This window comes from Peromyscus leucopus, chromosome 5 (genome assembly GCF_004664715.2).
Source record: "Peromyscus leucopus breed LL Stock chromosome 5, UCI_PerLeu_2.1, whole genome shotgun sequence".
NCBI lineage: Eukaryota > Metazoa > Chordata > Mammalia > Rodentia > Cricetidae > Peromyscus > Peromyscus leucopus.
In genome coordinates, this window is record NC_051067.1 from 75,947,180 (window position 1) to 75,963,171 (window position 15,992).

Here is a 15,992-nt window from a genome sequence, read left to right on the forward strand (position 1 = left end):
CCCGAATTTTTTCCCCTCTTTTTCCACTCGTGCTAGGGATGAAATCGAGGGCCTCTTGAATGCCTGCCATGTGCACACTCTACAACAGAGCCCCACACTCGGCTATTCCCCGGAATGCAATGTGTCCTCAAAGCCCCTGCTTGGGCGGCCCTTGACGTCGTCCTCTCCTGTAGTTCACCCATTTCAGGTGCACTCTTGGGGTTCTTCAGATCCTCTTGCTTTGGCCAAAAGAGCAATCCAGTGCGGCCCTTCCCTCTGTCCCCAAGCTGTGTGCTCAGGGCCCGTTTGCAGCCAAGTCTGCTGCAAGGTTAACAGTGGGTTCTGTAGATCAGCCTGCTTCCCCTGCCCAGTAGGCACACCTGGAGCTGATACTCCTTCCTAGTTCTCATCACCATATTCAAATGTTTGCTTTCATTTTTATTTTATTTTATTGGTATTTTGAGACAGGGTTTCCTTGTGTAGCCCTGGCTGTCCTGGAACTCACTCTGTAGACCAGGCTGGCCTTGAACTCACAAAGATCTGCCTGCCTCTGCCTCCTGAGTGTTGGTATTAAAGGTGAGCCTCACCATTGGCTGGTACTTTCACTTCTAAAAAAATGTGTGTATGTGTGGTTTTGTGTGTATGAGAGTGCAGTGCCCGTGAAGGCCAGAAGAGGGCATTGCATCCCTTGGAGCTCCTCGTGTTTGGGGGTTTGTGAGCCACCTAAGGCGGTGCAAAGGAGCAAACTTACATGCTCTGGAATAGCAGGGGTACATGCCCTAACTGCTGAGCCATCTCTCCAGCCCTTCTTTTTTCTTTTTTTAAAAAAGTATTTGTGTGTGTGTGTGTGTGTGTGTGTGTGTGAGAGAGAGAGAGAGAGAGAGAGAGAGAGAGAGAGAGAGAGAGAGAGAGAGAGAGAGAGCATATGTGTGTGAATGTAAAGGTGAGTGCTTTTCCTTCCTGGGTCCAGGGATCAGACTAAGGTACTCACAGTTGGCGGCAAGCATCTTTACCTGCTGATCCATCTCGTCTCCCCCCACCCCCACCCCCACCCCCACGTCTTTCTCTTTCTCTCTTTCTATCTGTAATGTGGTCCAAGCTGTCTCTGAGGGTTTTGTTTGGTTGGGGTCAGGTTCTTTGTTATTGTTTTGTTTTGTTGAGGGTAGGGGATGAGACAGGGTTTCTCTGTGTATCCCTGGCTGTCCTGGAACTCACTCTGTAGACCAAGCCGGCCTCGAACTGAGATCCACCTTGCTATGTAGCCTAGACTGGCTTGAGGCCCAGCCACTCTACTTAATTATTCCTTGGTTCCACCCGAGTAGTTTCGTTTCCTTCTTCACGCTGGGGTCTTCCAGCTTCAAGGCCAGCGAGTTCCCACCAGCCACCGGCAGCTTTGAACTTGTCTCAGCTGCTGGGGAGCGGCCGGCACGGAGGCTGTGGCGGCGCCCAGCGGCCCAAACAACTGCCCGGACAGGACCAGACCTGGCAGAGCACAGCTTCTGGCCTGGCACACGGGAGGGGACACCGGCAGGCGGGCGCCGCCCTTCCTGGCGGGAGCTGCCCTGACGGCGTCGGCATGACACCGAGGCCGCAGTTCGGCTCCTCCGGGGTCAGAGCCGAGGGAGGGGGCGTGGGCGCGGCGGGGCTCCGGCGCCAGCCCGCTGGAAGCCGCTCGGGTGGCTCCCGGGGCGCAGGGGGGCGCAGGGGAGCGCAGCCCTCCCGCCGCGGGCGCCCTGGACCCGGGCCTGGGGCTTTCCGCGCCCAGAGAGCCGCCTGCCCGGGAAAATCCCGGCCCCCTTCCCGGCGCCGCGGCCCTGCCCGGCAGAGCGGGGGGAGGGGGTTCCCGGAATCTGCCCGGAGACCGCGCTGACGTCACTGGGCAGAATCGGCCCATATATGGGCAGCGCTTCCGCAGCGTCAGCGGGGAAAGCCCCGGCGCGGGGCGGGCGGGCGGGGCGGGGCTTACACGGTCCGCGTTCGGTCCCGGGCGGCTTCTTCCCGGCCGCGGCCCCGACCCCGGCCCCGCGCCGGGGGCCAGGACTCGGGACCAGAGGTCCGGATGCTCGTGCTGGACCCTAAGATACCTGACAGGAGCGAGCTCCACGGGCTGGCCGCAGCCCGTTCTTCTCCCGCCACCCGCCCGGCTTGGAAGAAAAAAGACCACAGAAATTAATAAAGACAATTTTTTTTTACTTAAATAGATTCAATAAAAAGTCAAACACACACACGAACACATCTCAAAATAGACTCTAGACACGAAGTGCGTGTTTCTTCTCCACAGTACTGTGCAGAGGGGGAGGGCAGGGGGCGGCGGTCCCTCCCTAGTGTCCCGGCAGGCTGAGTACCAGGCGGCGGGGCCAGCTCCGCCGCGACAGCCCCCTTCGCCCTCCCTGTTAAATACACAAATATATTATATTCAATATGAATTCGGTCTCTTCCCAGAAAAAAAAAACAACAACAAAACATACAAAATACGCTGGAAGGGGGAGCCATGTAAACGTCGAGGTGTGGAAGGACTGGGCGCAGGCGGGCGAGCCAGAGTCCAGTGTGTCCGCGGCGCCCCGGGCCTCGGGCCGGGTGCCCATCGCCTGCCCCCCTCACCCCGGCGGGGGGCGAGCGCCCAGCCTCCCCGGCTGGGGGTGTCCGTACGGAGGAGGGGGCGCTCAGAAGGCGTGTCCTTTGACCCCGAGCAGCAGCTGGCAGCCGTTGCTGACGTGGGTCATGACCTTCTGCTTGAGCTGGGCCACTTGCTCCCGTAGGAGGCCCGCGGTGCTCGACAGCCCCGCGTTCTCAGCCTTGAGTGTCTTCACCTTGTCCTCCAGGCGCGCGATGCGCTCCAGCTTCCGCTTCCGGCACTTGGTGGCCGCCAGCCTGTTCCGCAGCCGCTTGCGCTCCACTTTGATGCGCTCCTGGTCTTCCATGTTGATGGGGGACACCGGCGGCGTGGCGTCGCGGCTGCGTGCCTCCGGTACGGTCTGCGGTTCCTCTTTGAAGGCGGAGGCGCCGCGACCCAAGCCCAGCTGCGCCGGGTGGCCGCCCGCGAAGGGTGGTGCATGTGGGAGGTAGCTGATGGTGGCCGTCGGGTACGAGCTCCCAGTCCCAACCGCGGCCCCGGCGCCTCCGGAGGGCGCAGAGGCTGGGGAGTAACTGCTGAGGTTGGTGTAGACGGGAGGCGGCTCTGGACCAGCGTAGACGCCCCCTGGCCCGGCCTGGGGACCCCCGCTGGCGCCCAGGGACACGTTGGGGGGCGTCACGTGGTTCATCTTGTGCAGGTCGTCCAGGGCTTTGACAAAGCCGTCCGCGAAGCCCTCCTGCTCCTCGGTGACGCCGCCTCCTGTGCCTCCACTGCTGCCGCCCCCACGGGGGTAAAAGTACTGTCCCGGAGGCGTGGGCGTCGTCGTGATCACGCCGTTGCTGTTGGGGACGATCAAACGCTCCAGTTCCGTGGAGGCGAGCTTCAGAGACGCGCCTGTGTCTGATCCCTGACCCGAAAAGTAGCTGCCTGCCCCACTGCCCTCTGGGCCTGGGCCGCGCGCTCCAGGGCCCTTGAGACCCCGATAGGGATCCGTCAGGTTGAGCGCCAAGGTGGGTTTCAGGAGTTTGTAGTCGTGGAGAGACAGACTGCCAGGGGTCCGACCGTATCCCGCCGCTGTGTATGAGTCGTCGTGATAGAAAGGCTGTTCCATTTTCGTGCACATCCGGGCGGTCTGGGAGAGGTCCCCCTGAAGGGCCGCCCTGGGCCTCGCTGCGGCGAGCGGCGGGCTGTCCTCGGCTGCGGCGGCGGGACCCGGTGTCCGGTCGCGCGTCCTCGGGAACCGGAGACGGTCGGCAGCGGCCAGTTGGCAGCTGTGCGTAAAAGCGCTGCCGGGCTTCCGGACCTCGTCTCTCCCTCCGTGGTGCGCCCGCTTTCTCGGCGTCGGCGTCGCTTCCTTCAGTTACCCGCTCCCAGCAGGATCCAAAGCCGGCCCGGCCACCCTCAAGGTCCCCACCGCGCTGCCCCAGCCCCAAGCTTTTATACTGAATTTGTCAGCTGCGGAAGTGCGCCCTGATTGGCCGACGCGGGAGCCGGGCCCCCGCGGCCCCCTCCTAGAGCGTGGGGAAGGGGAGGAGGCGGCTCGCGTCACTGTCAGGAAGCGCGTGTCCTTGTAAACAGCGGCCACGAGCCGGGTGGCTCTGCGCGGCTGCAGGGGGAGGGGCTGCAGAGATGGAGCCATTCAAGCCAAGGGATGTTGAGGGAGTGAGGCACACAGGGTTAGGACTGCGGGAGTCCACCTAGGTGAATATGAGAGCTTGGTACTCAGCAGGTGAGGTAGGGGTGCCTCGGGATATACCCGGAAAAGTCTCGAGGGACCCAGGGTACCTGTGGCTTGAGAACTGACAATACACTAGAAGACCCCAGCAAGCAGGGAAGGGACAAATCGGGGAGAATTTGTTAACATTTGACCCAGGGATTAACTGGAGGTCCCAGGTACGAAGGGCTTGAAGGACTGGAATTGTCACAGGTGGGAGAAAGGAGTAAGGCAGCGAGGCTCAGGTACATAGAGTGCAGGAAATGAGTAGGGGTCCTAGAGGACATAGATGAGTCTGAGGAGTCTCCTATAAGTGAGAAGGGATTGTGGGGAGGGCAGTGTAGATATGCAGAGGTGAGCAAGGGTCCTCAGTACACTGAGGTGGAAGAGGTGGAGGATGGGAACATGTCTACCAAAGGCTGGGGTCACTTGGCTACTTGCAGAATCCTGATGGAGAGTTAGAAGGGTCAGGGCACAGCTTCCGAGCTTTAAGGGCGGACAATGACAGTAGGGTATCTGAGATCTGCCTGAGAAGATGACTCGGAGGATCCCAGAGACAAGGGCCTTTGCGAATGCGGCTGTACCTCGTGGGTGGTCCCTAGGCACCTGCATACCCTGTACCCCAAGCCCAAAGCCCTCCCTTAGTCACCCTGGGCTCGCCCGATACCCTGTCAGCTCTTGGGGAGCCGACGGGGCGGGATAGCTGGGGCGCGGTCGCCCAACCCCACTCCCTTCCTTAGAAACAGGCTAGGGAAAGAGAGCCGAGGCAGGAAGTGTGGCAACAGCCCCGAGGGGGAAGAGCCCGGCCCTGTCTCGTCATTCTGATCTTACAGGACGGTGCGCCCTGCCCTGGGCCCTGCCAAATTCTGCTCCTGGGAAGAGGAACCCCGGCAAGCGACCCCCAGGAAGCCACAGCCCAGCTACAAACGACTGTCTGCTCTCCCCCATCTAGTAATGGTTCAGCCTGCAACCTCCGGCGACTACTAAGCCTGGCAGCCCGAGGACTGTTCCATTGACCCTCTGGAGGGGGATGCAGCCTGGGAGCGGGGCCTCATCACCAAGGCAACAGGCCGGAGTCCGCCGAATTGGATTGGGGGCGGGGCAACCCCCTGAATTTCTCCCCAGCATCCATATTAGGGCACAGGAAGAGGTGGGACCAGTGCAGTCTTGGGGCGGAGAACAAGGAGCCAGGAACCCAGGGTAGCTGCCAGGTCCCAGGGCGCGCCCGGGCCCCCGGACGGCTAGTCCGGACCAGCCTCGACCGCCACCCCCGGGGGGCCCCCGGCGGCCTGGCCCAGCCCCGCGGAACAGCTCTGGGGCTGAGTCCTGTCCCGCCCGGCCGGCTCGGACCCAGCTTGGCAGGTCCCCGCCTGCCCGCGGGCCTGGGTCGGACTTTGCCCCCGGCCCGTCAGGGCGCGGAGGGGGCGGGACGATGCCTTAAGGCATCCCCGGCGCCTGGGCAGGCTGGTACAGGGCTGCCTCCTCCCCTGGGTATGTGCCCTTCCCTTCTGCCAGAAGGTCTAGGGTCCCCTTTACCCACCCCATATCTTTGAAGTCTGGTTACTCCTCTTTCCTACTTTCATTTCATTTGGGGGTGAGTGAGGTACCTTCCACTACAGAGTACCTAAAAGGAGGTCACCTCCCTTGCTAAGGCGTCTCCCTCATCTGAGGACCTTCTTTCCACTCAAGTCAGAGGGCGAAAACCTCAAAGGGAGAAAAATGGAAGAACTCACAGCCCCTTCTCCAGGAAGGGCAAGGTGGGGTTTAAGTAGCAAGGTTCCCAGATAGACAGGTGGAACTTCCAAGTAGTACGGGGGCCACCAGAGAAAGGGGTGAGAGTCCCACCTCTTCCTTTTTCCCGGGCTCGGTCTCTGGTAAGACCGGAGGCTTCTTTAGAGAGAAGCTTAAGGACAGGGTTAAGTAGTAGACTCAGCTCACCTGGTGTGGGACAGCGGAGGAAATCGAGAGGCAAAAGGGAAACATCTGTGAAGGGGGAGGGGAAGTCCATCAGAGCAGGGGCATTGGCGAAGAAGGCGCTGGGGACATCCCAGGCTTTGAAGGATCCTTGTGACCCTTAAGTGCTCCCTCCCATCTTGCCCTTGCTTGAACAGCTCCCCTCCCCCACCACAGTCTCAAGGGAGATTCCAGAAGCCGCTGTGTCTGCGGGCATGCTGCCAGGCCTGTGTCTCCTGCCCATGCTAATAACTGCAGCTGACATGTGGCCTGGCCTGAGGGGGTGCTGGCCGCAGCGTTTGGGGGCAGGGCAGGACGGAGGGCAACATGTTGGGAAGCCAACCTGCCTGTCCCACTGGCCAGGAGGCCACACTGACTCACCCATGCCACAGCTGAGGCTGGCTAGGCCAAAGGGAAGTCCTGGAGAGAGGCCAGGTCTACCCAAAGAGGGTCGAAAGGGAAGACAAGAGTGGGTGGCTGGGGGCGAGGAGGCAGGACAAGGGGAGACACCCAGAGAGACAGATGGGGCCAGGTTAGTCTTCTGCAGACATGGAGACTGGGAGATACTTAAGACAGGCAGACAGACTGTCTGAGAAATAGTAATTATTATTTTAATAGCTAACACTTATCTGGCTCTTACCATGGACCAGACACTGCTCTAAAGTGGCTTACATAAAGTCCGTCATTGGCTACTTCCAATGATCCAGGCAATTGCATGCTGTGTGAGTTTCCATTTAACATATGAGAAACTGAGGCACAGGACATGAAGGGCCTTTAATAATGTCTCAGAACTAGAAGGACTAGAATCAGTATAGAGTCTGTATGGAATCAGAGCTGGCTGCCTCCTGAACACTGCTATGCTGTAGGTGGGCATTTATGGAGAGCCAGCAACATACAAAGCTCTGGTGGACTTTTGCAAAGGGTCCATCTTTTTTTCCTCAGGGGAGAAGTAGAGCTGGGCACAGAAAGGTAACATGGCAACTATGCCAGAGTGGCGTCTTCCTTCCTACTCTGTATAGGCATTTGAGCAGCGGGTGGAGAAGAGGCCGACCGACCAGGGAGGGCAGGGCTGGCTAAGCTGGTACAGCCGGTTCCAGGCCCCTACCATCCTCACTCTTGTGGCCTGGGCACCACCTCCTCAAGTCGCCCTGCTGGCGCCAGGCCTGCCCAGCGTGGAGGGTGTGACATAGCTCCCTCCCCTCCCCCACACTGCCTGGGCTACCGATCAGCACCAGGCCGGCCCAGGTTTCCTCACAGCCCAGGGCCTGGGCCAGGGGCTACCACTCAGGATAAGGAGGAAGTTCACCCCCACCCACCCACAGTCTCTCTGGGGCTTTTGGCCTTGGCACCAGGGACTTCTCCTTCTTATAAATAGTTTGGTGACCGTTCTCCTCCCTGGCCCCACTGACCGGTGCCAGGGTTGCCACCAGGAAACTGGGCTGGGGGCTGCCTGTGAGTCAGCCAGTGGGCAGGCTGGGGCGGGAGCCCACAAGTCACAGCACCCAGTCTCCTGTCCCTGCCCCTGGGTGTGGACTGGTGGCTGGGCCAGAAGAAGCTAAGAATCAGTCCCAGAGGTCTCCATCTTGGAAGACCGCCAGCCACCTCCTTCCCCTATTCTGCGGTTTTAGGGGTCCATTGCCCCTCATCTGGACAGGAAGTTGCTGGGGTTTCTTGGAAATAAGCTCTATCCTCACACTGATTCAACTGGGCCCAGAGGGAGTTTCCCACCCAGCTGCCAAAGACTTGGGGGCCTGAGCTCCACGGTGTGGTGTCCCCTCTAAAAGAGGTATCAGTAGAAAACAACTCATCCCACTTGGCAGGGGAATCTGGAGACCAGCCGGGAAGTAGGGGTGATGTTGGGAGAGGAAGTGCCAGGATCTCTGGACCCCACAGAACCTCAGCAAAGGGTGTGTGAGGGGTGCAAGTGTGGTTGGCCTGTTAGGGCCTGTGTGAGTGCAGGAGGCCTGCTCAGGGCTTCTGTCTGCATGTTGGTCCAACCCTGCAGGGGGTGTGGGCCTATTTGTGAGCGTTCAGTTCTGCTTTGTGTGGATGGGGCGAGACGTGTGTGTGTGTGTGTGTGTGTGTGTGTGTGTGTGTGTGTGTGTGTGTGCTATCAGATGGGTGATCTATGGCTCAGTTCTGGGCACACACATGGCTAACATTTGTATCTGGTGTGTGTGTGTGAAGCATCTGTACGTTTGCATGTGGTATATGGCTAGTCTCTGGGTTTATGTGTATAACCTGTAACTCTGTAACTGCTCACCCCCCCCACACACACACATATAGACCAGCCATGGCTATACATACATTCCAAACACAGACAGGGGCAGAGGGAGAAGAGGAGGCATACTTTATGTCTGTTTTTGTGGCTTATATGTACCTCTGAGAGAGAGAGAGAGAGAGAGAGAGAGAGAGAGAGAGAGAGAGAGAGAAGCCTAGTTGGTCTGTATGGTGGTTTTATGTGTGTGTGTGTGTGTGTGTGTGTGAGAGAGAGAGAGAGAGAGAGAGAGATATGAGAGATGTGGTCTGGCTGGCTGTGTGTGTACGTGAGAGAGCATGAGCTCTGTGTGGTTCATGAGCAGCAGTCTGTGTCCCCAGCCTGTCAGGGTTCTCCATGCTCATGTATTCATAGAAGCCGGGCTGTGGCTTGTAGAAACAAGCCTCTCTGCATTAGGTATTATTGTCTGTCCAGACTGCACTTGAGAATGTGTCTATTTGTACCCTCCTGTGTTAGTTAGGTCCATTAAGAGGTGACCATAGCTGGACATGGTGGCACAGGCCTTGAATCCCAGCACTCAGAAGCCAGAGGCAGATGGACCTCCGTGAGTTCAGCTGGGTCTACAAATTGAATTCCAGGCTAACCAGGGCCACACAGTGAGACCCTGTCTCAAAAAATAAAAAGCAAAACTCAAGATGACTGTGTGTAAGTCTTCATCTTCAAATGTATGTGCCACAATTATGTTGGTAGGTAGGTGCCTGGGGCACTCTGAAATGGTATGTAGGTGACTGTGACGCCTCTGTCCATCTGTCTGTCGTTGTATGTTTGTCTTTCCCGTTTCTGTAGAGTAACAATATTACTTGTGCATGTGGCCTAGAAGCTGTCCGTTTGCCTCTGTCCTTTCTGGGAATGTCAAACCACAAATGTGCACTTGTGTGTGCTGATATCCAGCCTGTGTGCAGAGCTGTGTTATCTGGGTCACACCTATCCTGACTTCGAGCTTTGTTTGAAGTCACTGCCTCCTCATGCTTACCAGACCACTGAGCCACATCCCCAACCCCGTCTGCTTTTGATCTGTGGCTGCCTTTGTGTGTTCTCTCTCTCCCCTCTACCACTGAATCTCCAGAGTCTTTGTTTTTGACTTGGCTGTCACTGTATGGGCCACTGCTGGGTGTCTTAACCAGATGGATGTCTGCTTTCCCAGTCTGTCCCTGACTAGATGTCTTAGTGGGTCACAGAGGTTTGTTCCTCTGGACTGGCTGAGGGTGACCGCGTATTTGTGTACATTCTTGCAGAGTACCCCCACTTCTCCCCCCTCCCCCGCAGTCTGGCCACCCTGGGCCATGTTTATTTTGCCCCCAGCCTATGTCTGCCCTGCCCTGGGAGTGGCTGACCCTCTTGTCTGTCCAGCTAGCCAGCCACAGGATGTTCCCGAGACGTTGTTTCCGGCCACCCGCAGGTCAGGACCCAGGCGTCCAGGGTGGCGGGGGTGGGGCTTTATCGTGTGTGTGTGGGGGTCCTTGTCAGGGCATGAGAATGAGGGTGGGGGGCGGGGAAGGGACTAGCCCAACAGGTTCCGCCTCATTCCTGCCCCGCCTCTCACTTCCTGGGTGCCAGCCCGGGGCAGGGGTGGACAGAATGAACCCCATGGCCTCCAGAGTGCGTGGGTGGAACACGGAGTAGGTGTTTTCTGCTGGGCACCTGGACACCCAGGTCTGAGACACTCCTTCCTAGCTCTGAATTCGGAGCGTCCCATCTATTATTCATCTAATCAGCACAACTACTCAACGAGCTGGACATAATTTTCAAATGGGGAAACAAGTGAGGGAAGAGACGGGATTTGAACGGAACCAAACTCTGCACGCAGCTACTGCTTCCAAAGACCCACAGGCAGCTAAGCAGCCACCTCCCCCTCTACGCGAGGTGCCTGTGGGGTGCAGTAGGAGCCCCAGTCCCCGTGAGGCCAAGCTTTCAAGGGGGTACCCGCTTGCTCTGAGTCAAAAAAGCCCCTGGATGAAATGAATAAGAAAACGATTTTAACCGTTTCATTGCCACGATAGGCTCTGCCAAAACTTCCTGTGGGCTGGTGGGTGGGGGCACAGGGTTCCCGGAGCCAGGCCGGGGGAGGCTCTGTTAATTTAGGGATGGGGTAAGTGCCCCCAATGAATTTCGCAATGGTCAATGAAAAGAGACGCCATCCTGGCCTCCAGTCGTCTGAGGGGTAGCCCCCTCACTCGAGGTCTTCAGAATTTGATTCCTAGTCCTGGATGCCTGGGGGGGGGGTCCCAAAGTCCCCTCCCCAGGGACCTGAGTCATACACAGGGAAAGCCGAGAGGCATGAGTCACCCAGGCAGAGCAAGGCGAGTGAGGTCGAGTGTGGCCTGGGGACCCCAGGGCTGGCTTGAGTCACGCACGCCCTGGCCCTGCTGACCCCCAGCCCCGCGGTGCAGAGATCAGGAGCGGGAAGCACATGGTCGGAGGGAGGAAGGGTAGAGCAGGAGGAAGCAAGCGCCCGGCTGATCCAGGAAGCTGTTTCCATGGCAACGGGGGGGGGCCGTCTCAGCTCTCCGGAGGAAGGTCTTCCCAGCAGGGACTGCCCCGCCCAGCGAGCTGGGGAAGCACCCGTTCGTTCGGCCCTGGGGCCCCAAGTTTCAGATCGGGCAGGAAGGGGTTAACGGCAGTCCCCCTCGGAGTTTCACCTGCGCTCCAAAGTCTCTGGTTCCGCAGCACTGGCCCCCGCGCGCTCCCGCACGCGTACAGCCACCCCACCCCCGGCTTGCACTCGCACGCACAACCGCGTCGGGCTCCACGCACGCAGTGAACTCCGTCGTGACTCACGTCACGAACGACGCACGCGCCCCCGCAGTGCGGGGTGGAGTCCTCGGGGCGGGGGGGGGGAGAGTTGCGGATAGCGACAGTGGTGCGCATGTCGCTGCCTCCACTGAGGTGGCTGTCTGATGTGACTTTGACACCCTCATCCACACACAAGGTCACAAAACAACTCCGACCCACAGTGTCACACGGACACAGGATACACCTGCTGCACTCTAGCAGAGACCCCTGTTCGGGCAGCCCTGCGAACACGGACAGAATCACACAGGCACACGGGGACTCACACCCAGAAGCAGTTTCTCAGCACATCGGCCATATAAGGTGTGTGTAGATTCACAAACATAACCATATGCACACACAGAAGTTTATATATGCCACACCACTGAGGCAAAGTATAACAGCCTCTGTCATCTGGGATTTGGACTGTCCCACAAGCACCCCTCACATGGAAATTATGGCTGAGACAGCCATGTCATCACCGAGTTATCACAGGTGACATACACAGACACTTTGATTGTTAAAGCCCGGACTCATGATGAGGGCACATTATCACAGAAAAACAAGAGCTGGAAACAAGTGGAGTGTCTACTAAAATAATGGCATTTCTCAGAAACATGGATTCTACTCAATTGTGGAGCAAGAAGAGCAGTAGAATATGGTTACAGACATAGATCCTAATGCCACCCCGAGGCACCAACTGTCCTCACACAAAGAATAACAGACACAGACCCAAAAGAAGGCTCACACTGAGAAGCCTGTAGCTGGCATACCAGGAAGACGGAGTCAGAACACAACAGTTGGGTGGACTCTGTTTGGACCATGCAGAGAAATACGAAGGAGTGTGAATGAGGCTCCCTGGTACTCCTAAACTTGAATTTTTGTGTTTGGAGACGGTCTCACTCTGTAGCCCTGGCTGGTCTTACTCTGTAGTCCTGAAACTTGTTAAGGAGGTCATTCTAGCCTTGAACTCAGAGATCCACCTGCCTTTGCCTTCCTTGTGCTGGGATTAAAGGTCTGAGCCACCAAGGCTGACTAACTATAACCTATGGTTTGTTGTTTTTAAGACAGGGTCTTACTATGTAGACCAGCAGGACTTGAACTCACAGAGACCCACTTCCTTCCTTCTGAGTGCTGGATTAAAGGCATACACCGAGCTGACCTGGGCTTACTGTGTGTTTTGAGAGTGTCTTACAAAGTCCTTGAACTTGCAGATATTACATGTACACCCACCACTCACTCCTAGCTTTTTTTTTTTTTCAAGTTTCTTTTTTAGATTTTTTAAAAAATATTTTTATTTTATTTTATTTTTTTGGTTTTTCGAGACAGGGTTTCTCTGTGTAACCTTAGCTGTCCTCGAACTCCCTCTGTAGCCCAGGCTGGCCTCGAACTCACAGAGATCTGCCTGCCTCTGCCTCCCGAGTGCTGGATTAATGGTGTGCATCACCACCGCCTGTCTTCTTTTTAAAAATTTTATGAGTATGAGTATTGGCCTACATGCATGCTTGTGCACCAAGTATGTGCCTAAGTATGTCAAATCTCCTGGTTCTGAAGTTACGAATAGTTATGAACCACATGAACCAAACTGGGTCCTTAGAAGGAGCAACAAGTGATGTTACCTTGCTGAGCCATCTCCAGCCCCCACACCCATCTTCTAAACTTGTGTGTTATGCGGAGATTGATGCCCTGAACTTCCCCACAGCCATCAAATCACATACACATACGCAGTTGTACAAACTCCAGGATCCCAAGGCACGGGTGGAGGCTAACCCAATCATAAAGCCACCACCTCACACCTACACAGATATGAGCACATTTCCCTTGACTTAGGAACACAAAATGGTGGGGTGGAGCAGGATGGGCTCCTGCAGAACAGGAGTAATTGAGTGCAGAAAGACTGCCAGTGTTCCCATGGTAATGGGAAATGGAATTCACACAAAGGGTGTTCCATATCCAATGGGGAGGGGGAGGGAGTGGTGTCCTCTGGTTGTAGAACCCAGGGTCTCCATCCCAGCTGTGATGACTGGATCAATGTCCAGATGTGCAGGCTGAAGGGGATGGGCTGGGGTCCAGCTGTGGCCTTGGGGAGAGGTTGAGTCACTCACTTCCCAGCAGTACAACCCAGGCTGGGCCCAGCTGTCCTTGAAAACAAGTAGGAGGAGGTGGGGTCCCCAAACCAGCTAGCGGTTACTGATCCAAACTTGCAGAGTGGGGACCCTTGGTTCCTACAAGTGGGAGCCTTCAGACCTCTGCAGACTTCGAGGTTCACCATATCTAAAATGTGCTGGCATCCTTCTAAATATGAGGTCAGTCCCAAAGGAAAGGCTGTGGCTCTTTTTGCAGAATTAAAGGTACTTATGTCCACAGCATGGCTCCTTGGTTGTGAAAACAGACAGCAAGTCTTCCCAGCTGCAGACATCACAGCCTCCTTTTCTTCCCTGTAAAAGGTGCGACTCCCTGCTGACCCAAGAGAAAGGTTACAGCTCCTTCCCCAACAGAGAATGAAGTGCCTTCATTTATTTTTTTGTTTATGTATTTACTTACTTATTTTGAGATAGGGGCTCTCTATGCGGCCCTTGTATGGACCTTGACACAGTAATCATTTGCCTCTGCCTCCAGAATGCTGGAATTACAGGTAGGTACCATCCTACTCAGCTTCTAACCTTTATTTAAATATTTATTTATTTATTTGTTTGTTTGTTTCTTCCAGACAGGGTTTCTCTGCTTAGCCCTGGATGTCTTGGAATTCTCTCTATAGACCAGGCTGGCCTTGAACTCAGAGATCCACTGGCCTCTGTTCCCTAGCTTCATTTAAGTCTTGACTTCCTGAACATCTAGGATGCCTATAACATCAAACCAACATTGGAACAATTAAAGTCACCCTCCCAACAAGGGCAGTGATGGTGCACACCTTTGATCCCAGCACTCAGGAGGCAGAGGCAGGTGGATCACTGTGAGTTTGAGGTCAGCCTGGTCTACAGAGTGAGTTCTGTAGCAGCTAGAACAGAGAAACCCTGTTTCAAAAAACCGAAAAAAATAAAAAATGAATAGAAAAGCCAAATGCATAAATAAATAGTAAGTCATCCTCTCATACATAAATACCTGGATTCTCAGATTTCTTCTAAACTTCAAAATCCCTGCAACTCTCCAAAAACCCTTTGCAATCACTCCAAATTTTTGTGTCCCAGATGTTAGCCACACATTCTTGTAATAGTCATGGCTCCTGGCTATGGTGTGTGTGTGTGTGTGGTGTGTGTGTGTGTGTGTGTGTGTGTGTGTGTGTGTAGGATAGCATAGCTTTGTTTCTGTTTTGAGGTATCCACTCCTCTGGTGGATGTAGGATGGGGGAGCCAGCAGCAGCAGCTCCCATGCCCACAGGAAGCCAGGCCAGTCCCAAAGCAAGTTCCTCTCTATCCCTCTGCACAGGTTCCCAGAGACTGGAGTCTGGAAAACAAGACGTGAGGGGTTGTGGAAGTGTGAATCAGCCTCCAAGCTCTCTGGTGTGTGCAGCCGCGAGTTTGAGTGGGTTGTAATCGAGTGTCTGAGGTAGAATGACAATTCTCTTGTAAGACTGAGGGCGGGAGGCTGATGTCACTGGGCTCACCCCACTGGGACAGGGTCGCTGGATGCTCAATGCGCTGAATCCGGGGACTCAACATCGCCCCCCCCACCCCCGAGCCCGCCCTAAAGCAGAGCTGGCTGCGCCCTCCCTCTGGGTACATCTAATAGCCTCTAATTACAGCATATTACCCCACCCGCCTGCGGGGGAGGGGCTTTCAGAGGACCCGGGGGTCAAAGGGCGCGGTCCGGGGCTTTACCGGTCCTCAAAGCTCGTGTACTTTGTAGCCGTTTTTTACTCATCTACAAAACGTGGAATTTGCAATTTTTAAAATAACCAAGTTTCTAAAATTAAGAAACAAACAAAAACCGGGGAATTAAAGTAGCCCTTGACTCCTAGGGTTTCGGAGGACATTCAATCGTCTGAATCTACCTATAGCTTAATGTAAGACTGCAAATAGTAAGCACTCCACAAATGATGTCTTGAGACTATTGTCAGCAATTGATTTGTTTCTTTTGAGCCCTCAGCGATCCTCCAAGCTGGCTCAACCGGTGGACGCACCCTTTTCCCTGAAGGTTTACCTGCGGCTTGCGCGCCCCCTGGTGGGGTTCAGGAGACTCGCAGCTTTGGCCTGGCCAAGTATTTTCAGACAAGAAGATGCTGGAAGCACTGGCGGCCGGGAAGGAGCGGGGAGCTGCGTGGAAGGCGACTCCAGGCTGGGCAAGTGGGTTTGTCCTCTACTCAGGACCCTTCCTGCTCCCGACCACACCCGTTCCTCCTTGAAGGCTCCAGCGTCCCTGCTCCGGGGAAGCCTCATGTATTGATATCTCTCCGCTCTTAGAAAGAAAGGCTCGGGTCAATACGCGGCTAAGCAGGAGGAGTCCTTTCCGCTTTGAGGGAAGAACACGAATGTGCCCCTGAAACTGGGAGCCGCAGATCCGCCTTGGGAGGATCATGAGGACCACTCCACCCCGGAGAGGCCACGAGGAGCCGAGGCCACCCCTCCCCTCGGCGCGGCTGGGCCACAGCGACCCCTGGCGGCAGAACGTGTGCCCGCCCGCGTCCCGCACCCAAGATGGCGAGGGGGCGGGGGAGAGGCAAGTGCTCGCGTTTGGAAGAGATCACGTGTCCGGGGCGGGGCCTGCGCCGAGGGGGCGGGGTGGAG

At 56.2% G+C, this 15,992-nt stretch overlaps 2 protein-coding genes across 2 annotated transcripts; both read right to left on the reverse strand.

Annotated features, from left to right (window-relative positions):
* Positions 1–1,336: 1,336 nt before the first annotated feature.
* On the reverse strand, positions 1,337–2,564 carry LOC114687635 (translation initiation factor IF-2-like). Its single transcript, XM_028862225.1, has 2 exons — positions 2,455–2,564; positions 1,337–2,063 (listed from the first exon to the last, which is right to left on the reverse strand). Exons 1-2 carry the CDS (start codon positions 2,562–2,564, stop codon positions 1,337–1,339), a joined length of 837 nt encoding a protein of 278 aa, XP_028718058.1.
* Junb (JunB proto-oncogene, AP-1 transcription factor subunit) lies at positions 2,149–5,269 on the reverse strand. Its single transcript, XM_028862233.2, has one exon. It carries the CDS (start codon positions 3,675–3,677, stop codon positions 2,643–2,645), a length of 1,035 nt encoding a protein of 344 aa, XP_028718066.1. The 5' UTR covers positions 3,678–5,269; the 3' UTR covers positions 2,149–2,642.
* Positions 5,270–15,992: the final 10,723 nt, after the last annotated feature.